This window comes from Chlorocebus sabaeus, chromosome X (genome assembly GCF_047675955.1).
Source record: "Chlorocebus sabaeus isolate Y175 chromosome X, mChlSab1.0.hap1, whole genome shotgun sequence".
Classification (NCBI taxonomy): Eukaryota; Metazoa; Chordata; class Mammalia; order Primates; family Cercopithecidae; genus Chlorocebus; species Chlorocebus sabaeus.
Window position 1 is genome coordinate 123,147,547 of NC_132933.1, and position 26,245 is coordinate 123,173,791.

At 33.9% G+C, this 26,245-nt stretch overlaps 1 protein-coding gene across 3 annotated transcripts in view; it reads right to left on the reverse strand.

Moving 5' to 3' along the window:
* IL1RAPL1 (interleukin 1 receptor accessory protein like 1) overlaps positions 1–26,245 on the reverse strand; it is a 1,387,436-nt gene that overhangs the window by 282,123 nt on the left and 1,079,068 nt on the right. For all 3 annotated transcript variants that reach the window (XM_007991337.3, XM_037986574.2, XM_073013828.1), the window contains one exon: positions 8,757–8,831. In XM_007991337.3, coding sequence (XP_007989528.3) covers positions 8,757–8,831 — 75 coding nt within the window. The remainder of the gene's footprint in view (positions 1–8,756; positions 8,832–26,245) is intronic.

Consider the following 26,245-nt stretch of genomic DNA (forward strand, 5'->3'; position numbering starts at 1 on the left):
GACAGGAATGCTAAGTGTTTTAACATGAAAGCATAAAATACTGATAACCTATTTTTATCATCTTATTCAAGCACTGGTTATTTTTCATGAAGAGTGCATATAATTTAGAAATCCTTAGTTATTTAGCCAAAATTCGAGAGGAAATTTATGGATGAACATATCTCTTTATATTCAAACTTCAAATGATGTGGGTCTTTTTATAGTTTCTATTTTAATGGACATCAGTCATGTAGTGCATATTCTTATTCTGAAACCTCTTTCAATATTCTACAACATAATGTTCTTTGATCGGTTTATTTCTGATAAATTGGCACTTACTTTGCAAATTCAGGAGTAGTTCTTGTTAACATAGGATACTCACTGTATTTTTCTATGCTAGTAAAGTTCAATCATTAAGAATGACTTAGAAAGCTTTGTGATAACAGTGTTCGTCAGGGGAAAAGCAGCATTTTTTTTTTGGTATAAAATGATATGACTATCATCAAAACCTTCATGAAGAACTTGACAGGCATAATAGTGTAAAATTATTTTCCAGATCTCTTGTTTTAAAAAATATTATACCTGAATTTCCTCTGTTTATAAAAGAGAAATTATTTTACTCTTATTTTTGCCTTGATGGTCATTTATAAATTCATGTGGCATAGTGTCCTTTAAATTATCATTTTCTTTAAATAAGAATATAAATAAATTTCTTCTGTTATAACTATGTACTTAGTATATGCATTTGGCTAGACTTGATGAATTAAGTAATCTAAAATCAGTAATTTCTATAATTAACAAGTTTCATTGAATTACAAAAATTTAGTATGCATATTGTATCCTTAAAGGGGAGATGGAAATAAATTTTCTAAAATCTTATTTATCCTGTAATGAAGCCTGTATCTGCTGCCATAGTATGATACTGTAGTAAGAATATAAGCATGATCAAACAAAGCATTGACATTCAAAATGCATTTCAGGAATCTTCTATATACAGTACTCTTTTATAGCATTCAAATGTCTCACATACTAACAGCAAAATGTATTGACTACTGAATATATGCCATGTAATGTATTAACTTTTACATGCATTATCTGATCAAATACTCGCATTACCTCCAGAGAGGTAGTACTATCTTGGTACCATTTTTATTGATTAGGAAACTGAAAGCTGGTTGTTCAAGGTCACACCAGAAGTAAGTAGTGGCACTAAATTGTCACATAGGTCTGTGTGAGACTTCAACTTGGAGCCACTACTGTACACTGCCTCTTAATTTTAACAACAAAAACATTAATAACGATAGTATGATGATCACGAGGATGATGATAATGGCAATAACAAGCTTTTGTAAATTTTTTATGTAAAAAACATGTAGCCATTTTGGGTCTCCATTTTCTCATCAATAAATGAAAAAGGTTTAGCCAGGTGCGGTGGCTCATGCCTGTAATCCCAGGACTTTGGGAGGCCAAGGCAGGCAGATCACGAGATCAGGAGTTCAAGACCAGCCTGGCCAACGTGGTGAAACCCCATCTCTACTACAAATACAAAAATTAGCTGGGCGTGGTGGTGGATGCCTGCAATCCCAGCTACTCGGGAGGCTGAGGCAGGATAATCGCTTGAACCCAGGAGGCGGAGGCTGCAGTGAGCCAGGATGGTGCCATTGCACTCCAGCCTGGGCGACAGAGCAAGACTCTGTCTCAAAAAAAGAAAGAAAAAGGTTTGACCTGATAACTTCCAGACCCCCTCCACCTCCTAAAGTTCTTCATTTAGAATAGGGAAGATTTATACCTATATAACTTCTTAACTGACTGATAACAAATAAAACAGTAGTCTTAGTGCTGTAGCAAAAGAGTAATATGCATAATATGTGTCAGTGTCCAGCATGGGGACTAGACCGGGAGCTGGAAGCTTAAATGGACTCTCTGCATTGCTCTGTGACAGCACTCTTTCTTGGACCTTTTCTTTGTTCTTCTTTCCCTTCTGGACCTTTTGAAAAGTAAGTGAACAAGAAAACTCATACTGTCTCTGTCCCAGTTTTTAAAGCCTTTAAACAAGTGCTTCGATGTAAATTTGGTTACATTCCTTATAGATGCTGGATATGAGGCCTTTGTCAGATATACAGTTTGCAAATACTTTCTCCCATTCTGCAGGTTTTCTGTTTACAAAGAGCTAAAACCAGACCTAACATCTGACCCAGCAATCCCATTACTGGATATATACCCAAAGGAATATAAATCCTTCTATCATAAAGGCACATGAATGCGTATGTTCATTGCAGCACTATTCACAAGAGCAAAGACACAGAATCAGTCTAAATGTCCATCAATAGCAGATTAGATTTTTTAAAAAGTAGTACATATACACCACAGAATACTATGTAGCCATAAAAAAAGAATGAGATCATGTCCTTTGCAGGGACATGGATGGAGCTGGAGTTCATTATCCTTAGCAAACTAATGCACGAACAGAAAACCAAATACTGTATGTTCTCACTTATAAGTGGCAACTAAATCATGAGAACACATGGACACAAAGAGAGGAACAACAGACACTGGGGCCTACCTGAGGGTGGAAGGTAGGAGACAGAGGAGAAGAAAAAATAACTATTGGGTGCTAGGCTTCGTACCTGAGACACAAAATAATCTATACAACAAACTCCTGTGACACAAGTTTACTTATATAACAAACCTACAAATGTGCCCCTAAACCTAAAATAAAAGTTTTTTTTAAAAAAGTGCTTTAACTGACTTCCAAACTTTTGGATATCATTGGCCCACAGGAACTGTTCTTACCTTCACGTCCATCTTTTTTATGGGATTGCAAACCTGTCCTAGAACTAGGGCTTGACTACTTAAAACTTTTTTTTTTAATTTTTGGAGACAAGGTCTCGCTCTGTCATGGAGGCTGGAGTGCAGTGGCACAATCATGGCTCACTGCAGCTTCAATCACCCCAGCTCAAGTGATCCTCCTACCTCAGTCTCCCGAGTAGCTGGGACTACAGGTGCATGCCAAGACACCAAGCTAATTTTTGTATATTTGTAGATATGAGGTCTCACTATATTGACCAGGCTGATCTCAAACTCCTGAGCTCAAGGGATTGGCCTGCCTCAGCCTCCCCAAGTGCTGGGATACCAGGCGTGAGTGACTGTGACTGGCCCTGACCACTTAAAACATAAAAAGCAATTTCAACTTCTACTTAGATAGCAGTTTTTAAAGCAAACATGCAAAGTTGTATTTTCTTCCAAACCCATTTCTCCTCTCTGTCACCAAAAAGTGACTGAATTTGAAAATCTGAGATAATCATATAAGTTAGGTCATACAATGACCTGAACATACGAATAATAGTTTCCATTTATTGATTTATCACCTGTTTAATGATATATGATAATAACTTAAATAATGGTATGGCAAATATTCCTTTTTAGGTCAGTCACAATTTTTAGGGTACTTTTTGGTTTCAAAAGTAAGATAGACTACGAGATCTGAAAAGAGTTACCACTTTCATGTACCTTGGGATGATAAATTTGGATTCAGTAGAATTGAATGCCATAGTTTAAATAATTATAATACCAGTCTGCATTTATCTTTCCATGGTTTAATTATTATGTCTATTTGTCCAAAAGCTTTAATTTATGTCTAACAGGTTTATTTCAGACACTAGAAATATGCTGATTGGTATGTCTTTATTCTTAAGTGGGCAAAAAGAACCACATTTTCCATAAAAAGCTTGGACTTGGGATATTATTGTTTTTCTCCTAGTAGAAAGGGTTTTTTAATTTGTGTTTGTTGGTGAAAATATTCTTGTATATGCTCTATGATCCAGTAAAATCAAATCAATGGCCTTACATTTGCTTATGACAACCAGTAGCGTAAATGTAGATGAGAAAATCTGGCCGATACCGAGTTTCCTATCTCTGGGAACTGTCATATTTACATCACTTGTACAACTCAGCAAAACAATAATTTTTCGAATCAACAGTATTACCTGACACTTTCAGAATTGGGTATCAAATTCAACACCTAAATAATGTTGTTTCTAGAGTATTTATATTAAGCATTTTCTCACCCTAGAGAAGAAACAAAAAGATTTCCCAAGTTTACTAATACAGAGTAGTAACCATTTAGAAAAGGTGTGGTCAATTATGATCTATAATAAAATATATAGACATTTTCCTTTGGTCTATTCCAAATCTAAAATTCTGCAACTACAGTATGGTGGAACAAGCCAAGGAGTGCTAATTAATTTCTAGTTTGACATTTTATTTTAATTAGCCTATAGTTAAACTGGATAAAATTGCATATATTGGATAAAATGTGTATCCTTTTACTAAGGTCTATGTTTAAAAATCTGAAGTTTCTTTATGTCCTCAACCATTTTCCTCCAGATGTTAGAATCTGGTGAATCCTTGTTACCCACTCAGATACAAAAAATGCTTGCTTTTTAAAAAGCTTAACAACAAGAATAAATTAGTAAAGAAAAATAAGAGTACGGTTGGGCAGCTTACACGGTTAAGTCTACACATTATATTCTCTTGCAGAAAATTTAGAGATGTGTGTCCTTTGTGTTGTGAACAACTTACTGTCAATTAGTGTTTATTGACATTCCATGTGCCCAGAGTACATCACAAAATTACCGGGTACTATATTAAGAAACATAGAATCTGGAGGAAGGTCCTCGTTGAGCATTAGGATGAGCAAGAGAAGAAAATGGATAGAGATTAGAGACATTCAATTAGGTTTGTATGTTTTCTCAAGGGTAGGCATTTACCTAAATGGGCTAGATCTTTCAAATATGGATAAACTCAAAGAGCTGCCACTTGTACTTAATGAGTGAAGAGAGAAAAAGAGGTAAAAGAGAGGAGAGAGAAGTGATTTTAATATCAAAGAAAAGAGATCTTTAGGAGTTTTATGTTATAAAGATATATCCTTTTATTAATTTTGTTAAAAATTAAGTGGTATTTATACTTATTACATACTTCTGGTGAGAGTTTATACAACTTCTCTGGTAAGAATTCTGAAAATATGTACTAAGAACCTTTAACAAAATTATTTCTACCAGTATTTTTACTTTTAGAAATGTGTTCTGTTGAGATACTTATAAAGTCAGGGGAAAAATGTATAGGTAAAGACCATCACATTATTTATAATAACAAAAATGTGAAGAATTCAAATTTCCAGCAATATATATGAAATTATATGACATTCACATCGGCCATTAAAAGGATATTTTGTGAGAATATTTAATAGGAGCAGAATGTATTTATAATATAGAGTGTAAGAAAAAGATTCTTTTCTCTATTTCCCCAAAATTTTTACCATTAACCTTTATAATTATTTTAAAGCCAACACTGACATTTAAATAAAGTGATACCCATATCTAGATAAGCAATTAATGATAATTTTCAGTGAATTCTGAGTTGTAAAATATAATCTGTATCATTAGGTCAAGGGTAGGGTGGATTTCTACTCTTTGAAAGTTTGGTAGCGATGGAATATGCTATCTGTTCTGGAAGGTTCTGAAAGTGGGCTCCTGGCCATAACAGGCAGGCCACATCTCTGAATGACATTCTCAGGGCTCAGGTTTAGCAAGACAATTGTGTCTGTCTTTTGATTCTCTTGACTATAGTAGTCTGAAAAAATACTCAGGCTCACCTCCCAGATTGACTTTCAGAACAGTACAGTGAAATTTCTGGGCCTTTTGCCCAAAAAAAGTGCTCCTCATGTATTTGCTGATGCCTGAAAGTTATGTAAAATGGACAATGTTCTTTTTTTGACATTTAGAAATAACATACAGGTGTCACTTAAAATGGAAATGCCAGGTTGTGGCCACATATTGATTGAAATTCAAACTCGACAATTTACATATTTTATGTGAATTTAGTTTCCATTATATGATGTTTTCCTAAAAAATCTTTTAGTGCTTTCTTTCTACAATAAAAGAATTTAAATGACCACTATCAAATCCTTTCCAGTTTAAAAAGACGAAGGAATTAGAAGAACAGGACACAAGGGATATAGAAAATGGGAAATGTAGGCATGGCTAGCAAATGGCAGAGAAAATGAATTTGAAGATGAAGAGCAAATCCATGCACTTCATGATTATATCAAAGTTCATTATTAATGAATTACATATATTTGTGAGCAAACTAGAGAATCTATGGACACACAGTTACTAGGGTTGATTGGATATGTGTGTAACTTAACTAGGATGCTCAAGTTAGGTCACCAGACATGTACAAGCTCAGCTTTGTGTAATTCCTGATGATTTTTCTTATAATGTAACTCTTACAAGAGTTTGGTTATCCTCTGAGGTCAACTCTCAATTTGGGAACAAGTGGAGGCAAACCTCTGAATACTTTGACAGTACAATTCTGTTGAAGGTTTTCATCTTCTCATAAGACAGTAAGTTATAAGTTCCCCATCATGGGTGCAGGCCACCCTCTTCACTCCAACCCATGACTCTTCACTCAGTCCCTCTTTCTTAGGATTTCTATCATATTTTGAACCTGCTGAATAGGTAGTTTTGTCAAATATGGAAAGGGCAAATATTAAATCCTTAAGAAAATGAAAAGTCAAAATACATATTTTGGAAAAAATGTATATTTTAGGCACCTCATCTCAAGTCTTTTTTGTCTTTAATATTCTTTCTTATTTTCACTTACCCGTTTTGATTCACCTACTAGCAATGCTAGCAAAGTAGCAACAACACTACTAAGGTAGTTACTTCAAATCAACTGTTGCTCACAAATCCAAGGATTAAGGTTGAATTTCTCTAACTAGAAACTGATTTACCTGTACACTATGAAGCAAAATCATAAAACAACAAAATAAAAGTTGCTTAAAAGAATCCACTAGTTTAGTCAGTGGTTAAAGAGACCTCATGCTCCTTTCTGAGTGACAATAAAGGATTTAAGAGAATTTTTTGAAGCATTTTAGTAACAGACATGCCCATATTTCTTCAAATGAATATATAGTCACTTCCAATTTGCATAAGAAATTTCCATATTTTTAATTTGCTGTGGTTAGTCTTAGTGACTTTGTTCAAGAGAAGGTAAAGTTTTAAATATAGCTTTAGCAATTATTTTATTTTGTTAAACACTGTGGTAAGAGGTACAGAACAATCTGACTCATTACAAATTCAAGGACAATAAAAAGAAACCCTATGGGCAACAATCAACCATAAAATTCTTTTAATTATATTGTCAAGCAAAGGCATACAATTAATTTTATTTTTAATGTGTTCATAATAGTAACTGGTACCATAAAATCCTTTATTCTTGGCCCAAAATGTTTATGGTTTTATGTAACTCCTTAGAAATACATCTTCCTATGAATTATTGAAAGATCAGTATGAGCATGGCTACTTATGAGAATTTATACATAAAAATGTATTCAAAATGTAGCAATACATTCTAATGTAATTAAGGATGCCATGGCATGCATAAAGTGCATGATAAAATTTGAGTACATCTATTTGCTTCATATGTGGCATTGTTTTAATGCTATTTATAATCTTCCATCTCAAAATAACAGCAATTATAATACTACTTGCATATATATGACATTAATTCAAAAGGCTTGAATCAAAGAAAGATATTAACACCCTGACTTGCATAAATCCTATATGTTCATGCTTTAAAGTTAGCAAATATTAGCATCTCAAGTGCTAGAAAGCCATTGACCACAATAATTTTATAGGTGCTAAAACCATCATCATATCTTTGTGTACTATAACTTTGGGTATGTTATTAGTAAAGATTATCACATCTGTAATCTTCATTTGGAAAATGAATTTATAATTTTGATGCAAATTCTCACTCCAGGAATAAGAGTAACATTAATAACTTAAGGGATGGTATACTGATTCTTTTTAGTTATATACAGTAAATGCATTTTCACTCTCGTATGATTAATATAAGAAGAAATTCCTTAACAAACATGGATATTCATTTAAATTTATACTTTTGATAACCTTTTATACTGCACCATTACGAACAAATCTTTTCTGCCAAAGTTTATGGTATATGCATGCATAGTACATTTCAAATAAAATAAGACCTAAGAGAATATAACATAATTGCTATGTATATATTTATAATTAAGAGATAAATTTTTCATAATTTGGTATAACTGAACATAGCTAAATCAAACTCAAAATTTCTAGATGAACCTCTAAGATAAGTCAGAATTCTGATTTGTATATAATTGTATATTTTTTCAAAACATATTTTGTCTATAGCCTTATGTCCCAAATCTGCTAGTCCCTTAACCAAAAGTCACTTGGTCATATTTTATTAATATATTATCCAAAATATAACTAGCAAAATTTATATTTATTTGATTACAGTTAAAATGTTTTTTAACCATAATGGTGCATTTATTTTAATAAATTGAATCTTTTCCCCTAAATTTCAGAAATTGCATCTTAACCTATTAATAGATATTATAAATCAAATTGTTTCATAGTGCCTGTTTGAAAACCAATTCAAACCTTATAAGATAGCACTGCAATACCATCACTAAAATCATCAGTCTATTTCATTTTCCAATAACCATCTAAACAGCATGTGAGGTTTTACATCCATATGTCTAACTGGGTCCTAAGGCACGCACCACAAGGAATGAAATGGGTAGGTATGCTAGCATTTTCTAACTCTATTCCCTATGAATACAAATGGATTTAGCTGCGAGTATTACATTGGGTTACAATCTAGGCTTATTAACTGTCACAATGTAATGAGAACAGTATATTAACTAGAATTAAGGAATTACTCACCCAGCTGGGTCTCCTGAATTGTCAGTTTACTTTCCATAGGATACAAAAGCTTGGGTGGCTTATCAGTCAGAGGGGCTGAAAAACAACAATAATAATAATACAGAGACTTATGGTTACGCTGCATAAAACTAAAAGATAGAATACAGTCTATTTTCCCAAATTTTTTTCATTTTCAAAGTAGTATTAAAGCACTCCACCAAGTAACGATGAACATACTGCAGATAACACCTTCAGGCAAGCTGAAAAGCTATTAGATTGTACATAAGTAAAATATAACACTTCCAGATTGACAGTCACATGACACTAATGATAGACCATCAGGATTGGTCAGTCCCTGTGAACATATAACTGTGTTTCAGAAAGCATTTTCAATTTGTTCTTTGTTTTACTTTTAATGGGATGTCCTATATTTTTTTCTGTGTTAATTAAAGCACACATGATATATGTGGCATGTGTTACAATGATTTTTTTGGCATAAAGTTGTCTCATTATTCTTAATTCCATTCCTAGTTTCCATATCCTAGATCACATCATTTCAAAACCTGCCATTTAGTTATTATATTAAGTATTTCCTACATACATAATCTAAGTGAAGTAGATGTGGCATTAAATTAGCACAAGTACAAGCATGCACACCCACACCAAAGGAATATTTTAAATGATGTTTTCCATTTAGTCTAAACTCTTTCTTACTATTATCCATTACATTGTATAGTGTTTTTTGCTAATTTGCATGATATACTCTCTTCGATTTTAAGCTTCTACACATTTCTGCTCTGTGCTCTCGTCAATTTCAATTATCAGCCCATAAATCTAAGAGTTTGTCATTAGAAATCTTGAAGATAGGTTTTCCATTGCATACTTCATTCCTAGCCAAACTAGACTATATCTGGATTTTAGTCAGTTCTCCTTCATTTAGCCTCCTCACTCTGCCCTGCCCTCTCTAATAGAATTGCCTAGGTCCCTTGAAACCTGTCACTGAAATTTCTACTCTGTATCAAGTATATAAATTATCAATTAATGATTGCTAAACTAAATGTTTTTGCTTTGAGGGTTTTCTTTCTTCTTTGCCAAGTGGACATGCCAGCTTGGTTGATAACTGGAAGGCTAATCTAGGCAGAACTGTGAGGAGTTGACCACATATACTTATCACCAGAGGGTTCAAGAATTCAAGCTTTAGCAGCTTGCCTCCTCTTCTCTTTAAACACATTAAGTACAAAGAAATGACGTACCCCAAGTCAGAGAATAAAAGGAATGAGTTTTGAGTTTTAGTTTGGAAGAACAACCTCATATATGATTGATAGCTTTTGTTCATAGCTAACGGAATAATTATCCATTCATCTTTATTACTATTTAACAAGAGGATAGAAATAAAGGGCAAAGGAAAGTTTGGGTAATAGGATGAGATCAATTGCTTTGAAATTCTTCTCAAAGATATGACATCACTCTGATTAATCTTTAATACTCTTATTTCCTGCCTAAAGTGATCTTAATGGATTTTATTTTTCTACTGCCTAAATAATCAGCTTATTCACTAAATATTGGCAAAATAGTTTGCCATTAATAGATTGGAAATCTACATTTCTTAGACTCTGGTTATCTAATGGTTTCAGTGAATTTCAAAAGCAAATATGGTATCTAAATAAGTGTTGTATTCAGTAAATTATGTCAGTTTAAATAATCTTGTAATTATGTAGTTACAAGTAGACAACTTGACAGTTTTTTACAGAAAGCAGCTGAGAGAACTGTTCCCTGTTCAAATGCATACCACATTAGTTTGCAGTAAGGCAAAAAATAAAGATCTCTAGAGAAAGATAATAAAACTCGTATGCAGTACATTTGTTCAGAAATACAAAATGGTTTTGTGGTTCTCCACCATAACCCACCACCCACTTGATGGCATAATGTTACAACATCCTTAACATCTTTCATATTACTTTCATGTGGCAAACTAGATGTTAGTAAAGGAATTCTTTACAGCTCAGTCATGGAATTATAGAATGCTGAAGCCAGGAAGAAGTATATGCTTATTAAGTTCTTTGATTTGGAAACTGTGTTCTCTAACACGGTATGATTTTCACCATGTCCCTCTGAGTAGGCGGAGTTTGGGGGTGCCCACTGGGCTCGGTTCCCTGCCTTGTTGTGCCACCCACTTCTCTTTGACAAAAGTAGCTCTGCTTTTATTTTACCTTATACATCAGTATTTCACCCAAGATGTTGACCAAACAAATCCAATTCAATTCAATTGATATATATTAAACATAATAATGTGCCAGCTATTATGATAGAGGGTCTGTAATATCTTTAGTTTCTGCCCTTATACCTTACAGTGCTTTGTAGTTAAAAAATATTAATAAAAATTTAAACATAAATTTTATTTTAATAAGAAATATTAACGTTTTAAAAAACCTGGACTGGTTCAACTCTCTTATTTTAGAGATCAAAGATCTGAGGTACAAAAAGATCAAAAGGCTCGCCAAAGATAACAGAGCAAATTCAAGCTAGAATCCTCCCTAGATCTTTTCCTCCCCATTCTTTGTTATGTGCTCCTTGGAAAATTCTGTCAAGCAAATATTGCATGGGTCTGTGCAGTCTCCCCTCAAGGTGTGTGCAATCTGTTAGAAGAGTGGAAACATGCAACTAAATAATCATAACGTAGAGCAGAGAGATCTTGCAGTGCAATCTGTCATCATCTATAAGTGTCATGTTTTGGTATTATGACGGGTATCAGTTGGATACATTTCTCATGTGATTTTCCTGTCTTTGATAGAAGTGAAGGGAAACTTCCAGAGACCACAACAGCTGAGCCACTGATCTGACACATTGTCAAAATGACTGTGAAAAGGAGGTGATTGCTAAAGCTAAGATGTAGTTCAGGTCTACAGTCACTTGAGGGTGACCAATTTTGCTGTCACAAAGGAAGAACATGAGCTCAATTTTCCATTATTTGAATGTTTCTGGAACATTATGGTATTTCATAAATATTAGTTGGATTGAATTGACAGAAGACAGAACTGGAAAACAAATGCAGCTATGGTAGTGACCATTTAAGATGAACATACACACAACCACAAAAACGCTCTTTATTTTCTGCATTGGCAAAGGCGGAACTAGAAGGAAATTTAAACAAATTACAATTTAAAAAGAAATGTTCTTAGCATTAGACCATGACTAAGCCAACTGGCTTTTTATAGTTAAGAAAACAACTTGTGTTACGGAGGCATTTCTCTCTTCCTTGAAAACACGTATACACACATATGGACACTCACTCACAAATGGAAATCACTTTGAAAACTAAACAAAGTGTAACAGTAATGATATGAAGCACAAGGTAATTTTAAATCCTAATCATATTTTGTCTACAAAAACCCACAGCAATTATAGTAGAGATTTTTCTCTCACTAATTTTGCATTAAACATAGCTTTGTATTCACCATAAAAAGTATTTTCAAGACTTCATTTTATTCTTCAGAACATCCTATTAACAACGGTAAAGCTTTAGAGTCATTTACAATAATAGCAGACCTCTTTTACAGAGTTATTAATGTCTCTGTTGACAAAACTGTTATGCATAATAGAAGGAAAATTTTAAGGACACTAATTTTTCTTACTAGCTACCAGTTAGAGAAACATCTAGAAGTCAGTATACATAAAGATGTGTACAGGATTGATTCCCTATCTATATTAAGTTTCCCTGAGTATTCATAAAGGGATATAGTGTCTCCCTCTTTTCCCCATCCCTTTTACACTTGAGCTATGGAACGGTAAAAAGTAAAACACTATCTTCCTAAAACAAAAATGACAACACCAGGGTAAAGAGGCCAAGATTCTTGAGTCTTTCTAAAGATCTTAACGTGGAGAGAAATGTGAAGTGTCTATAATACATGCACCTTTCTCTGTTGAACAATCACCTCTTTAAAATTTAATTTTAATCCTTCACATACTAATCCCTTAAATACTACTGAGAATACTCGATACATTTTGGATATCTATACTTATCATACCATAAAATGTTTCTTTCAAAATCATATGCAATTTTCATAATGTATTTTAACTAGTTCCCTTCACTTGGTTTCTTAGAAGCATTGTGGTAGAGTAGGAAAGATTTCACACAGTTAGTGTTCAAGGAAACCGGTCTAACAGTTCCTGATTCTACCTTATTTGTTTGGCAAGTTGGATAAATTATTTAACATCTCTTAGTCTCAGTCTTTTTATATGGAGAATGTGACATAAATAGTCTTCCTGCGTGAATTGTCATGAGAATTTAATAGGAAAACAGATTAAGTTCTTGCATATAGTAGATGGAAAATAAATCTGTTCTAATTATATCCATCAAAGTTTGGGACAATAGCATTTAGCAGCCTATATAGCCTGACAAGAAAAATATTACTATTTGTGAAATAATGAACTGGACGTCCAACCAAAGGATCAAAAGGGGTTTAGACCCCTGATTTAAGAATCATTAACACTTTCGACATTACTTTCCATAGCAGGGGGATTGATCTATACTCAACAAATCAATTCAACAAAAATATTTTAAAGACTTTTAAATATGCAAGAAAATGTACAAGGATTATAAGGGGGTCAATTGTAAACAAAACATAGCATTTAGTCCTGAAGGAGCTTATAATCTAGATAATTATAAATACATCCATACTCCAATTTCAAAAGCACTTATGAAGGACCTAAAATAGTCAGTACTAAATTAGAGATGAAAGAATGAGTAAGACACAGAGTCATTCATAAGGATGTTCATAGATGAGAGCATATTTATGATGCACTGGGGCGAGTGCTATACTCAGAGATAACTTTTTGGTGACCTCATTTAAATCCACCAACTAAAACTGGTCACAAAAAATATTCACAGATTTATACAGCTGACAATAAAACATGCTTTGTGCAATTGCACTGACTCACTCCATTTTACAATAGGCTGTTTGTGCATTTTTTTTTTAACTTAAAAGAATTGACAAACAACTGCCTGTGTTCACAGATAGTCAGGGGAACTTGGATCACCCATAATGCTTCAACCTCTGAATGACTCAAGAGTGGAATTTCAGTTTTGCTTTCTTTGGCCTGAAATGCTTTAACATTAGTTTCTAATATTGGAGCATACATCTTGTGAGAGCTGTAGAATGTAAACACAATCTAATGGTCCTTGCTGAAGAAGGAAATGGATAGAAGAAAACATCAACATTTACTAGGTGAATCCACTTGGGGTGAAAGGGGTGCTCTATTTTTCACTTATCTCTAATGCTTTGGGGTTGGCAACATTTCTCCTTTCTGTTGCAAATAATTATGGTGACTAACCACAAAGTCATGGAGATTCAGGAGCCTCAAAGAGTGAGGAGTGACTAAGCAACTGAACAGAAAGGTGTGGGGAGATCAGTTGATGACTAAACTAACAACATATACAAGGTAACTTTGACTTAAGAGTCATGCCAAGGAGACAGAACAAATACTTCCAAGGAAGTAACTCATAATATATCTATCAAAATACATGTATTTAGGAAAGCCAAGGAATTCATTTGGCTAGCTTTGATACTTAGTATTTTGTTCATTTAATTTGATATGTGTGGTTTGTAGTTAAACTATAAAAATATTCATTTATTCATTCAAAAAATATTTTATAAAGTATTTCCTCTCTACCACGCACTAGGGGCTATAACAGTGAACAAGACAGACAAAATTTCTCCTTTCATAAAGCCTGCATTCCAGAGAAGGAGAAACAAAAAAATCATATAAATGGATACACACATCATATAAGGTCAGGTGATTACAAGTACTATGAACATTAAAGCAGCTATAGAGACTAACGTAAGTGCTACTTTAGAGAAAACTGTCAGGAAAGCTTGCTCTGAGGATCATTTGAAACCTATCTGTGAGAAGGGAAGAAGTGAGTCATATCAATACCTGGAGGATGTTTATGCCAGGCAGAGAGAAGAGCAAGTTCAAAGGTGCCGAGATGGAGTATACTTGGCATGCTTAAGAGAGGGCAAAGAATGCCACTGTATCTATAATGATGTAAAAAAAGAGTGATAATGAATTCAAAGATAGCCACTGGTCAATGCAGGAAGGGCCTTATAGAACGTGGAAAGGACTTGGGTTTTATTCTAAGCACACTAGGAATGCTTTGGAGAGTTTTAAAAATAAGAGAGCCCCAAGTAGCATTTGTACCAGAGGTATCACTCTGGCATTTTGGTGTTCAAGTCTGGGAGAATGAAGTGGTGTGGAGGCAGAGAGGCAGAATGGAGGCAGGAAGGCAGGGAGGAAGATGTTGGGGCAGTCCAATAAAAGGTGATGACACAGTGTTGGTGGTGGAAGTGGTAGAATTCTTTTCCCTTCAGTATCTATTTGGTAGGTAGAACTAACACAATTTACTGATTGACTAGATGTGAATAGTAAATGAATGTCCATGAGTTAAGGGGGATAATCTCTAGTTATGAGCTTGAGCAGATACATGAATGGTGGTAGCATTTAACCATATGTGGAGACAACGTAAGAGAAGCAGGATTATGGGGGATTAATTATCCAGAGACAAGTTTTTATAAATCAGTTTAGTCACCTCTTTTTATCCATACAGACTAATTTTACTATTCAGTATTGATTTATATTTCTAAAACGTAAAGCATTGACTGATGACTCATCTCATTGTAATTCCCCAAAGGGAAGTGGTTTTGGAAAGTTTCATATTTTAGGCTAATGTCATAGTCATTTATTGTGAGATATACTCTGGCTAATTTCTACTATCCTTCACTTATTGAATAGGGAAACATCAAAAGCCTTTCCACTCAGGTCTGGAACAAGACAAAGATGTCCACTTTTACCACTTGTATTCACTATAGTACTGGAAGTCTTTGCAAGAACAATTAGCCAATAGAAAGAAATAAATGGCATTCAAATTGGAAAGAAGTCAAATTATCCTTACTTGCTGATGACATGATCTTATACTTAGAAAAATCTAAAAACTCCACCAAAAACCTCTTAGATTTGATAAATGAATTCAGTGAAGTTGCAGGATAATAATCAACATACCAAAATTAGTAGCATTTCTATACACAAATAATTAGCTCAGAACGAAATCCCCTTTACAATAGCACAAAAAAATAGAATACCTATGAATAAGTTTAACCAAGGAGATGAAAGGTCTCTACAAGGAAAAGTATAAAACACTGATGAAGAAAGTTGAAGAGGATGCAAACAAATGAAAAGACATCCCACACTCATATTATAGATTGGAAGAATTAATATCATTAAAATGACCATGCTGCCCAAAGCAATTGACAAGATTCATTGCAATCCTATCAAAGTACTAATGTCATTTTTCACAGAAGTAGAAAAAAGCAATCCTAAAATTCATATGGAATGAAATAGAGCCCAAGGAGCCAAAGCAATCCTAATCAAAAAGAACAAAGTTGGAGGCATCACGCTACTTGAGCTCAAATTGTACTACAAAGCAATACAGAATGGTACTGGCACAAAAACAAACACATACACCAATGGAACAGAATAGAGAGCCCAGAAACAAACCCATGCACTTACAGTCAACTCATTTTTTGACAAAGGCACCAGGAACGTACATTGGGGAAAAGATAGTCTCTTTAATAAATGATGTGGGAAAACTGGATATTCATATTCAGAAAAATAGATACCCATCTTTTACCATATACAAAAATAAACTCAAAATAGATTAAAGACTTAAATATAAGATTTGAAACTATAAAACTGCTAGACAAAAACATTGGGGAAATGCTAGGGGAGATTGGTCTGGGCGAAGATTTTTTGGTTAAGACCTCAAAAGCACAGGCAACCAAAGCAAAAACAGACAATTGAGATTACATTAGGCTACAAAGCTTTTGCACAGTGAAGGAAACAGTTAACAAAGTGAAGAGACAACCTACAAAATGGAAGAAATTATCTCAAATGATCCATCTGACAAGGTGATATGGTTGGCTCTTCGTCCCCACCCAAATCTCATGTCGAATTGTAATCCTCAATGTTGGAGGAGGGGTCTTGTGGGAGGTGACTAGATCATGGGGGCGGACTTCCCACTTGCTGTTCTCATGATAGTGAGTGAGTTCTCAGGAGATCTGGTTGATTAAAAGTATGTAGCACTTCCCCCTTCGCTCTCTCTCTCCTGCTCTGCCATATGAAGATGTGCCTGCTTCTTCTTCACCTTCTGCCTGATTGTAAATTTCCTGTGGCCTCCCCAGCCATGCTTCCTGTACAGCCTGCAGAACTGTGAGTCAATTAAACCTCTTTTCTTCATAAATTACCCAGTCTCAGGTAGTTCCTTATATGAATGCAAGAATGAACTAATACACAAGGGATTAGTAAGTAGAATATATAAAGAGCTCAAACAACTCAATAGCAAAAATCTTCCCCCCAAAATCAAATTATCCCATAAGAAAATCAGCAAAGGACCCAAATAGATATTTCTTAAAAGAAAACATGCAAATGGCTAACAGATATATGAAAAAAAAAATGTTCAACATCAACTAATCATCTGAGAAATGCAAATTAAAACCACAAAGAGCTATAATACCAGCTACATGGGAGGCTGAGGCAGGAGAATCGCTTGAACCCGCAAGGCGGGGGTTGCAGTGAGCTGAGATCGTGCCATTGCACTCTAGCCTGGGCAACAACAGCAAAACTCTGTCTCAAAACAAAAACAAAAACCACGAAGAGAAATTTCAGCCCAGCTAGAAATGCTATTTATTATCAAAAAGACAAAAAAATAACAAATGTTGGAGAGGCTGCAGAGAAAAGTGAATGCCTGTACACTGTTGGTGGAAATGTAAAGTAGTACAGCCATTGTGGAAAACTCTACGGAGTTTCCTCAACATACTAAAAAGAAAATGCGGCATATGTACACAACGGAATATTATTCAGCAATAAAATAATATGAAATTCTGCCATTTGCAGCAAGATAGATGGAAAGTCATTATATTAAGTAAAATAAGCCAGGCACAGAAAGAAAAATATTATATTTTCTCACTCATATGTGAGAGCAAAACAAGTGAATCTTATGAAGGTAGAGAATAGAATGACTGTTATGAGAGGCTGGGGAGGGGGTGATGAAGAGAAGTTGATTAACATGTACAAAAATATAGTTAGATAGAAGGAATAAATTCTAGTACTCTACTGTACAGCAGGAAAATTATAATTAGGAATATTTTATTGCATATATCGTAATAGCTAGAAGAGAAGAATTGTAATGTTCCCACCAACATAAAGAATTGGCAAATATTTGAGATGATGGCTATCCCCATTACCCTGATTTGATCATTACACATTGTCTACATTCATGAAAATATCACATACACCCCAAAATGTATACAATTATGATACATCAATAAAAAGTATACACCCAAATTTATTTTTTGACTAATACAAACAGGGTCCTGCTTATCCAAGTTCCTAAGAACAATTCTCCAGTACTTCCTTAGTTCACTGATATGTGGAACATATCTAATTGGCAAATTGGATATAATCACGATTAATTTAGTTTGCTCTCATTAAAAAATATTTATTATGAAGTACTGTCCTAACATATGAGTTACGGAATTTACATTTAGTTGCTATCCAGTATCTTGATAAACCTCCAAGGTAAAAGAAACAATGAAAATACTCTATTCATTATTTTCATAATGGAATTACTCAAGAATACCAAAGGAAACTGTGGTCAACATGGAGATAATGTTAAGGTTCAGGGTCTCTATTCATTTTTCACCTTCTACATTTGTCCTTTATGCCACAGCTTTCATTGTCTCCAGCCCTGTTTAATGCACCAAGACTCACAACAGATCCCAGAACACATTTAATCACTCACTAAACCCTGATTCTGACCAAATGAGTGGAGAAAAACATGGAGGGTAAACAAAAGAGAGTATCACTAGATATAGAATAAATAAAGGTGGTTCAGTGTTTTAAAATTTCACGTTTAAAACAATTGCTGCAGTAGATTTTGCATAAATGTTGTGAGGATGAATTCCAACTGATTGCATGACTAATTTCAGCCATTTTAAATAAATTTGTGTGTAGTCAACGCTAAAGAAAAAATGGTGAGAAAAATGAAACAATATATAATTATCGAGAGAAATGATGATGAAGCATAGGAAAAGGATGCTGACTGATGTAAAAGCTATAATCAAGTAGGTGAGCATGCCAACTACTGTTTTCACTTCTATTGACAGGCAAAAAATAATAATAATAACAGTCACTAATTATCTTCTAGGAACAATAGTCTATTCCAAGAAATTATGTATCCTGTGAGGGAAAGCATCTCTAGCAATGAGGAAGTATGCAAAATGATCATAGCATATCTTTTTTCTTCTTTCTATTAGCAGATAAAAGGCCTTCAGAAATGAAAAGGGATAACTCCCAAGTAATTTAGAAATGCTTATCAAAATAAAATTTTGGAATACAAAAAACGTACAATGTTACTGTGAAAGTCAGAACATTGTAAATTCTCTGCTTATCTCAAGATATCACAAAAAGACATTATATTTCTAAGTATAGTATAATGTAATTTAATGACCTTCCAGATTATACTGAGTTGGTTTATATATACTCGTGCTTCTGAAGAAGATATTTACATTTCTTGGTATTCTGTTCTTGATACACAGTCCTGCATGATTACTCATTGGCATGGCTTTATGACAGTGGTTCTCAACTGAGATTGTCACAATTCGTAGGGGGTGTTACTTGACCATGGACGCTGCTAGAGATCTTACAATGCACAGGAAAGATGTATGCAAGAATTATCTGGCCCTAGATGTCAATACTGCTCAATAATTCCGAGGTTGAAAAATTCTGCCGTATGCTAGCCACATACTAAAAGTGGTTTTATTACCTCTATTTCAAACCAGAAATGGTCAGGAAAGTTCAATTTTCTGGTAGACATAAAGCTATTGTTAACACGGAGCTGTTGAAACATAGTGGTGGAAGCTGCAGCCTGGGCTGTCATAGAGTGGACCACAGCCATGAAGGAAGCCATGAAGGGTTTAGAACCTTGTACAGGCTTAGTAACCAGAAAGATCCGGTATGATAGGGTATGGGGGAAAGATGCAAGGTCAAAATGAGAAGGACTGATGAAAATTCGTGTAAAGAATGAGTAACCTACTCTTTCGTCTTCCAAATCCCCATATGAAGAATGACTACCACCACAATCTCTTCTCTCCACCCAAACAACTGAAAATCAAGAGGTTCTTCTCTAAAAATATTCAATAAACCATTTAATGTAGAAAAGCAAAGCCATTCCTGAACTTCAGAAATAATTCCAATGTATTTCAAAACATTTAGCTTATGACACAATTCACAACTGCAAAAATATGGAACCAGCCTACACATCTATCAACCAATGAGTAGATAAAGAAAATATGGTGGATAAATATATATATAATGAAATACCTACTCAGCCATAAAAAGGAATGAAATAATGGCATTCACAGCACCCTGGATGGAGTTGAAGACCATTATTCTAAGTGAAGTAACTCAGTAATAGAAAACCAAACATTGTATGTTCTCACTTATAAGTGGGAGCTAAGATATGAGGACACAAACACATAAGAATGATATAATGGACTCTGGGGAGTTGGGGGAAGGATGGGAGGGGAGTGAGGGATCAAAGTGAGGCTCTCATTATGATAGTGGACTGAAAAAAGGCAAGCATTCTAGAAGCCTCTTTAATGCTGTAACCAAAAAGACACTGAATTTTAATAAGCATGGCCTACAATGAAATTCAAGGTTTATAAATATAAAACAATTTTTAATTTTTGTAGTAATTACATAAAATCTTAGAGATGTCTTTAGAATGACATTTTAAAACAGCCCAAATCTTATAAAAATAACTTCATATTTGCATAAAATATAGGAACATAAAGTTGACCAAATAATTTTACTACTACTACAATGCATTTCTCAAGATGAATTAAACTTCATTGGTGGTCTGAAGGCAATATACATTAGGGGCAATGATACTGATACGGTTTGGCTGTGTCCCTCACCAAATCTCATGTTGAATTGTAGCTCCCATAATTCCCACATGTCGTGGGAGGAGGGACCCAGTGGGAGGCAACTGAATCATGGGGGTGGGTCTTTCCTGTGATAGTGAATAAGTCTCATGACATCTCATGGTTTTATAAATGGGAGTTCGGGAGTTCCCCTACACAAGCTTTCTTGCCCGCTGCCATGTAAGATGTTACTTTGCTTCTCCTTTGCCTTCTGCCATGACTGTGAGGCCTCCTCAGTCATGTAGAACTGTGAGTCCATTAAACCTCTTTTTCTTTATAAATTACCCAGTCTTGGGTGTGTCTTTATTAGCAGCATGAGAACAAACTAATACAAATACTATATTTTTTGTATATTAATATATTCAACTTCAGCACTTGCTTTAACTTTCTTGACCTCTGTCAATGATTAGGCTGCATCGGGAGATGATAGCACAGGTTCTTTTGATATTCTGTGCATCTAAGATAACCTGTTTACACTTGGAACCCTGAAATGCCAATATAATAGTAATATAAATATTGTGCATTAAATTGAAAAGCTACTTTAATTTGGTGGCATTACTGCTTTTTAAAAAAAACCTCCAGATAATTAGCCTCTCTCACTTCCTTTCTTTTTTCCTTCCTTCCTCTCACCCTCCCTCAATCCACCATTTCCTTTCATCCTTCCTTTCTTACCAAGAAGTGTATGTGAAGGCAGACTGAAAACATTTTATTTATTCTATCCTGGATACAGCAAAAATGATAATAATAATAAGAGCCCTAATTTTCCATTCATTCTTTTGTTCAACAAATAGAACACCTATAAGTTACTTGCCTAGCTCATCATCACTTTTCTCTGTTTATACTAATTGTTATGATTCATTTAACTAACACTGTTGGAAGAGTCAGTTTATGCAAACAATTATTTAGCAAATAATAATCTCCCACCAAATAAGATTTCATGTAGTTTCAACACTCTAAAAGCTTACTAAAGAGGTCCTATGGTGGTTTTCTATTGTTTCATAAAACAAGTCTATCACAAGTCATTAAAAACATGATTATTACCAAAAATAAGAAGTACAAGAAAGAAAAGCACGCCTATGAGCAATAATATCAGGCACCCTTTAAATAATACTTGCTATTCAAATCTAATTATGCTGTGAATATTCTTATATTACTTTTGCTATCAGTTACTTGGCAACAAATGGAAGTTAATCATTTCAAGCATTGCAGGAAAAATCTGCAAATTTGTTCTTAGTAGCATTGAACACCACTCATGTTGTCAAAAGAAAGGAAAACAAAAACAAAAATAAAACAAAACAAAAGACTGTTACAAACAACACCACATGCAAAATGTTAGAAATTACTAAAGTTTGGTGATAAGTACACAGGGTTTCATTATGTTATTCTCTCTCTGTTTGTGAATATTTATAGCTAAAATTGTCTATACTAAAGAGTTATTTAAAAAAATATAACTGCTATGGATATGAAGACCTTGGTAAATTTTTGCGTGGTATAAATAGTGCATACATATACACAGTTTCTACATCTACATGTGTCCATATATTGAAGCATACATTGTACATTTAGAGCCAAGTTTATAACAAGAAATGGAATTACATGGAATTGCATCTATGCCAGCTCACAGCAATACCATAGTTCTATCTGCCTAGCAAAATTTGTTTCTATTACATCTTCACATTTCTCTGAAAGTGATAAGTAGTAAAGACATTTTTACTTTAGGACAGAAGAATAGAAAAGCACTAATACAACTCATCATTGAAATACTACTGAGTTATAAAATATCCCCAATCTTAGTAGCTTAAAATAATGGTCATTTATTATTGGTCATGGTTCTCCAAGATAACTGATCTGGGCCAGACGTGAATGTTCTTTGTTTTACTCCCTCATGCATCTGTGGTTAACTGCAGGTCAAGCATGTGGGTTTGCTCATTTTGGCTGGGCTTGCTCACATTTTTTACATTTTAACAAGCTAAGACTTTTACTCAGTAACTGATGGCAAAACAACGGTTTGTAAGCAAGAAAGCAATGGGATCCAAAGTGAATTTTTTTCATGCTCCTGTAAAGTCTGGAACTATTCTCAAGCTGCTACTGATCAAGCACACTGAACATTTTACCATTTCCCCAATTTACCACTTTCTTGGAATCATTTGGAATGCCCCTCCTTTTCTTCTAGAATGCTGTATCCCTCCTCCTTAAATCCTAACCCATCTTTCGATAACTATCACAGATGTCAACTTTTAGGCTAAACTTTACTGACTAATTCTGGGACTCTTAAACACAATCTGTTTACCTCTGTCCAGCCTTTAAGACGCCAGATTGTAACTTTCCCTTCTACACATTTAACTTTCTATTGACATTGTAAACTCACTAAGAATAAATTTTTAAACTTTTATTTCCCTGGATTTTAGTGCTTTTTGTAACAGGTAAAACAGAAGATATTCCAAAAAAAATTTTTGAGATGACTAGTCAAGGAAAGATTTAATTGTATTTCATGCATTCTATTTTAAAAGGCAGTAATTGTGTGCTTTTTCCTGAAGATTTACATTAAAAACTGCCATTAAAAATAATTTTTGATAGCTAATGAGATATGCTTCTGTTACTTTAGAAAACTTATTCATCTTGAAAATACACTACAGGAAATCAGAAAAATGACTATTAATATTCTTTGAAAAGTATCTTTTCTCATTCTTTTTCAAATTATATGAACAGATAACATTGTATGTATCTATCATGTACAATATGACATTCTGAAGTATATATGCATTGTGGAATGGTTAAATCTAACTAATCAACAAGTGCATTACCTCACATAGTTGTCATTTTTGTGGTGAAAGCACCTAACATCCAGTCTCTGCATTTGTCAAGAATACAATATACTGTCATCAATGACAGTCATCATGCTGCACAATAGATCACTTGAAATTATTCCTTCTATCTAACTATAATTAGATATCCTTTGATTAACATTTCCCCAACATTCCCATCCCAACCACTCCAGCCTCTGGTATCCATCACTCAACATTCTACTTTTTTGAGATGAGTTTTTTAGATTCCATACATCAATGTGATCATGTAGTATTTGTCATATTGTGCCTGGGATCTTTCACTTAACCTTATGCCTTCCGGATTCATCTATGTTGTTGCAAATGACAAGATTTCTTATTTTTATGGCTAAATAGTATTCCATTGTGTATCTATATACATTTTATTTATCCATTTATCCATTGATGGATGCTTAGGTTGATTCCACACCTTGGTTATGGTGAATAATGCTGCAATATACATAGAAGTACATATGTCTCTGACATACTCATTTCGTTTTCTTTGGATATATACCCAGGAGTGGAATTACTGATCATGTTACAGCTCTATTTTTAATTTGTTTAAGAACCTCCATACTGTCTCCATAATGGCTGCACTAATTCACATTCTCACCGATAGTGCACAAGGGTTTCCTTTTTTCAACAATCTAGCCAAAACTTATCTTTTTGTTTTGTTTTGTTTTGTTTTTTTGACAATAGTCATTCTAATAGGAGTGAGGTGATAGCTCACTGTGGCTGTGATTTGCACTTCCCTGATGATTAGTGATGTTGAACATTTTTTGATGTACCTGTTGGCTATTTGTATGTCTTCTTTTGAGAAACATCTATACAGGTCTACTGCCCATTTTAAATTGGGTTATTTGGCTTTTTTCTATTGAATTGTTTGAATTCCTTATATATTTTGTATATTAATCCCTTATCAGATGTATAGTTTGCAAATATTTTCATTCTATAGGTTGTTTTTATTCTATTGATTTTTTCTTTTGCTGTGCAGAAGCTTCTTAGTTTGATAAAATCCCATTTGTCCTTTTCTTTGCTCTTGTTGCCTCTGTTTTTGAAGTCACATCCAAAAAATCATTGCCCAAAACAATGTCACGGAGCTTTTCCCCCTATGTTCCCTTCTAATAGCTTTACACTTGTGGGTCTTACCTTTGTTTTTAATCCAATTTGAATTGATTTTTGTATAGAGTGAGATACAATAGTCTAATTTCATTTTTCTGCATGTGGCTATCCAGTTTTCCCAAAACCATTTATTGAAAAGACTGTTTACCCCATTGTGTATTCTTGGCAGTTTTTGGGGGAAAAAAAAAATGAGTTAGGTGTAAATGTGTAGATTTATTTCTGGGCTCTTCATTCCGCTTCATTGGTCTATGTTTTCATGCCAGTATCATGCTATTTTGGTTACTATTGCATCATAGTACATTTTGAAGTCAGGTAGTGTGATGCCTCCAGCTTTGTTCTTTTAGCTCAAGATTGCATTGGCTATTTTGTGTCTTTTGCAGTTTATAAAACCTATTGGAATCTTTTTTCTATTTCTGTGGAAACTCTCATTGGTATTTTGATAGAGATTGCATTGACTCTAGATCACTTTGAGTAGTACGGACATTGTAACAGCATTTATTCTTCCAGTTCGTGAATACAAAAATTTTTCATTTATCTGTGTCTTCTTCAGTTTATTTCATCAAGATTTTGTAAAATGTAAAAAGGCTACAGTTTTCAGTGTAGAGATGGTTTTCCTTCTCGGTTAAATGTATTCATACATATTTTACATTTTTGTAGCTACTAGAAATAAAGATTTTAAAATAATATTTCTTTTTCAGATAGTTTGCTGTTAGTGTATATAAATGCTATGAATTATTGTATGCTGATTTTATGTCCTGCCACTTTACTGAACTTGTTTATTAGTACTAAAGTTTTTTGGTGGAATCTTCAGGGTTTTCTATATATATATAAGATCAGGTCTCTCCAAGCATGAAAAGTTTAGTATCTTCCTTTTCCATTTGGATACCCTTTATTTCTTTCCCTTGCATAATTGCTTTGGCTAGGATTTCTAGTACTTTGTTGAATAGAAGTAGTGAAAGTGAAAATCCATATCTGGTTCCAGATCTCTGAGGAAAAGCTTATAATTTTTCCCCATTCAGCATGATGTTAGCTGTAGGTTTGTCAGATATGGTCTTCATGGTCATGAGGTGCATTGTTTCTATACTTAATTTCTATACCTAAATTGTTGAGAGTTTTTATCTTGAAAGGATATTGAATTTTATTAAATGCTTTATCTGCAACTATTGAAATGATTATGTGGTTTTTATCCTTCCTTCTGTTAATGTGATGTATCATATTTATTGATTTGTGTATGGGAACTATCCTTGTATCGATGGGATGAATTCCAATTGATAATGTAAATAATATTTTTATGTGTTGTTGAATTTGGTTTTCTTATATTTTGTTGAGAATTTTTGCATGTGTAATCATAAGGAAATTGGCCTATAGTTTTCTGTTGTTGTTGTGTCTTTATCTGTTTTTGGTATCAGAGTAATGCTGGCCTCATAGAATGATTTAGGAGGTATTCTCTCCTCTTCAATTTTTTGGAATAGCTTGAGAAGAATTGGTATTACTTCCTTAAACATTTGGTAGAATTCAGAAGTAAAGCCTG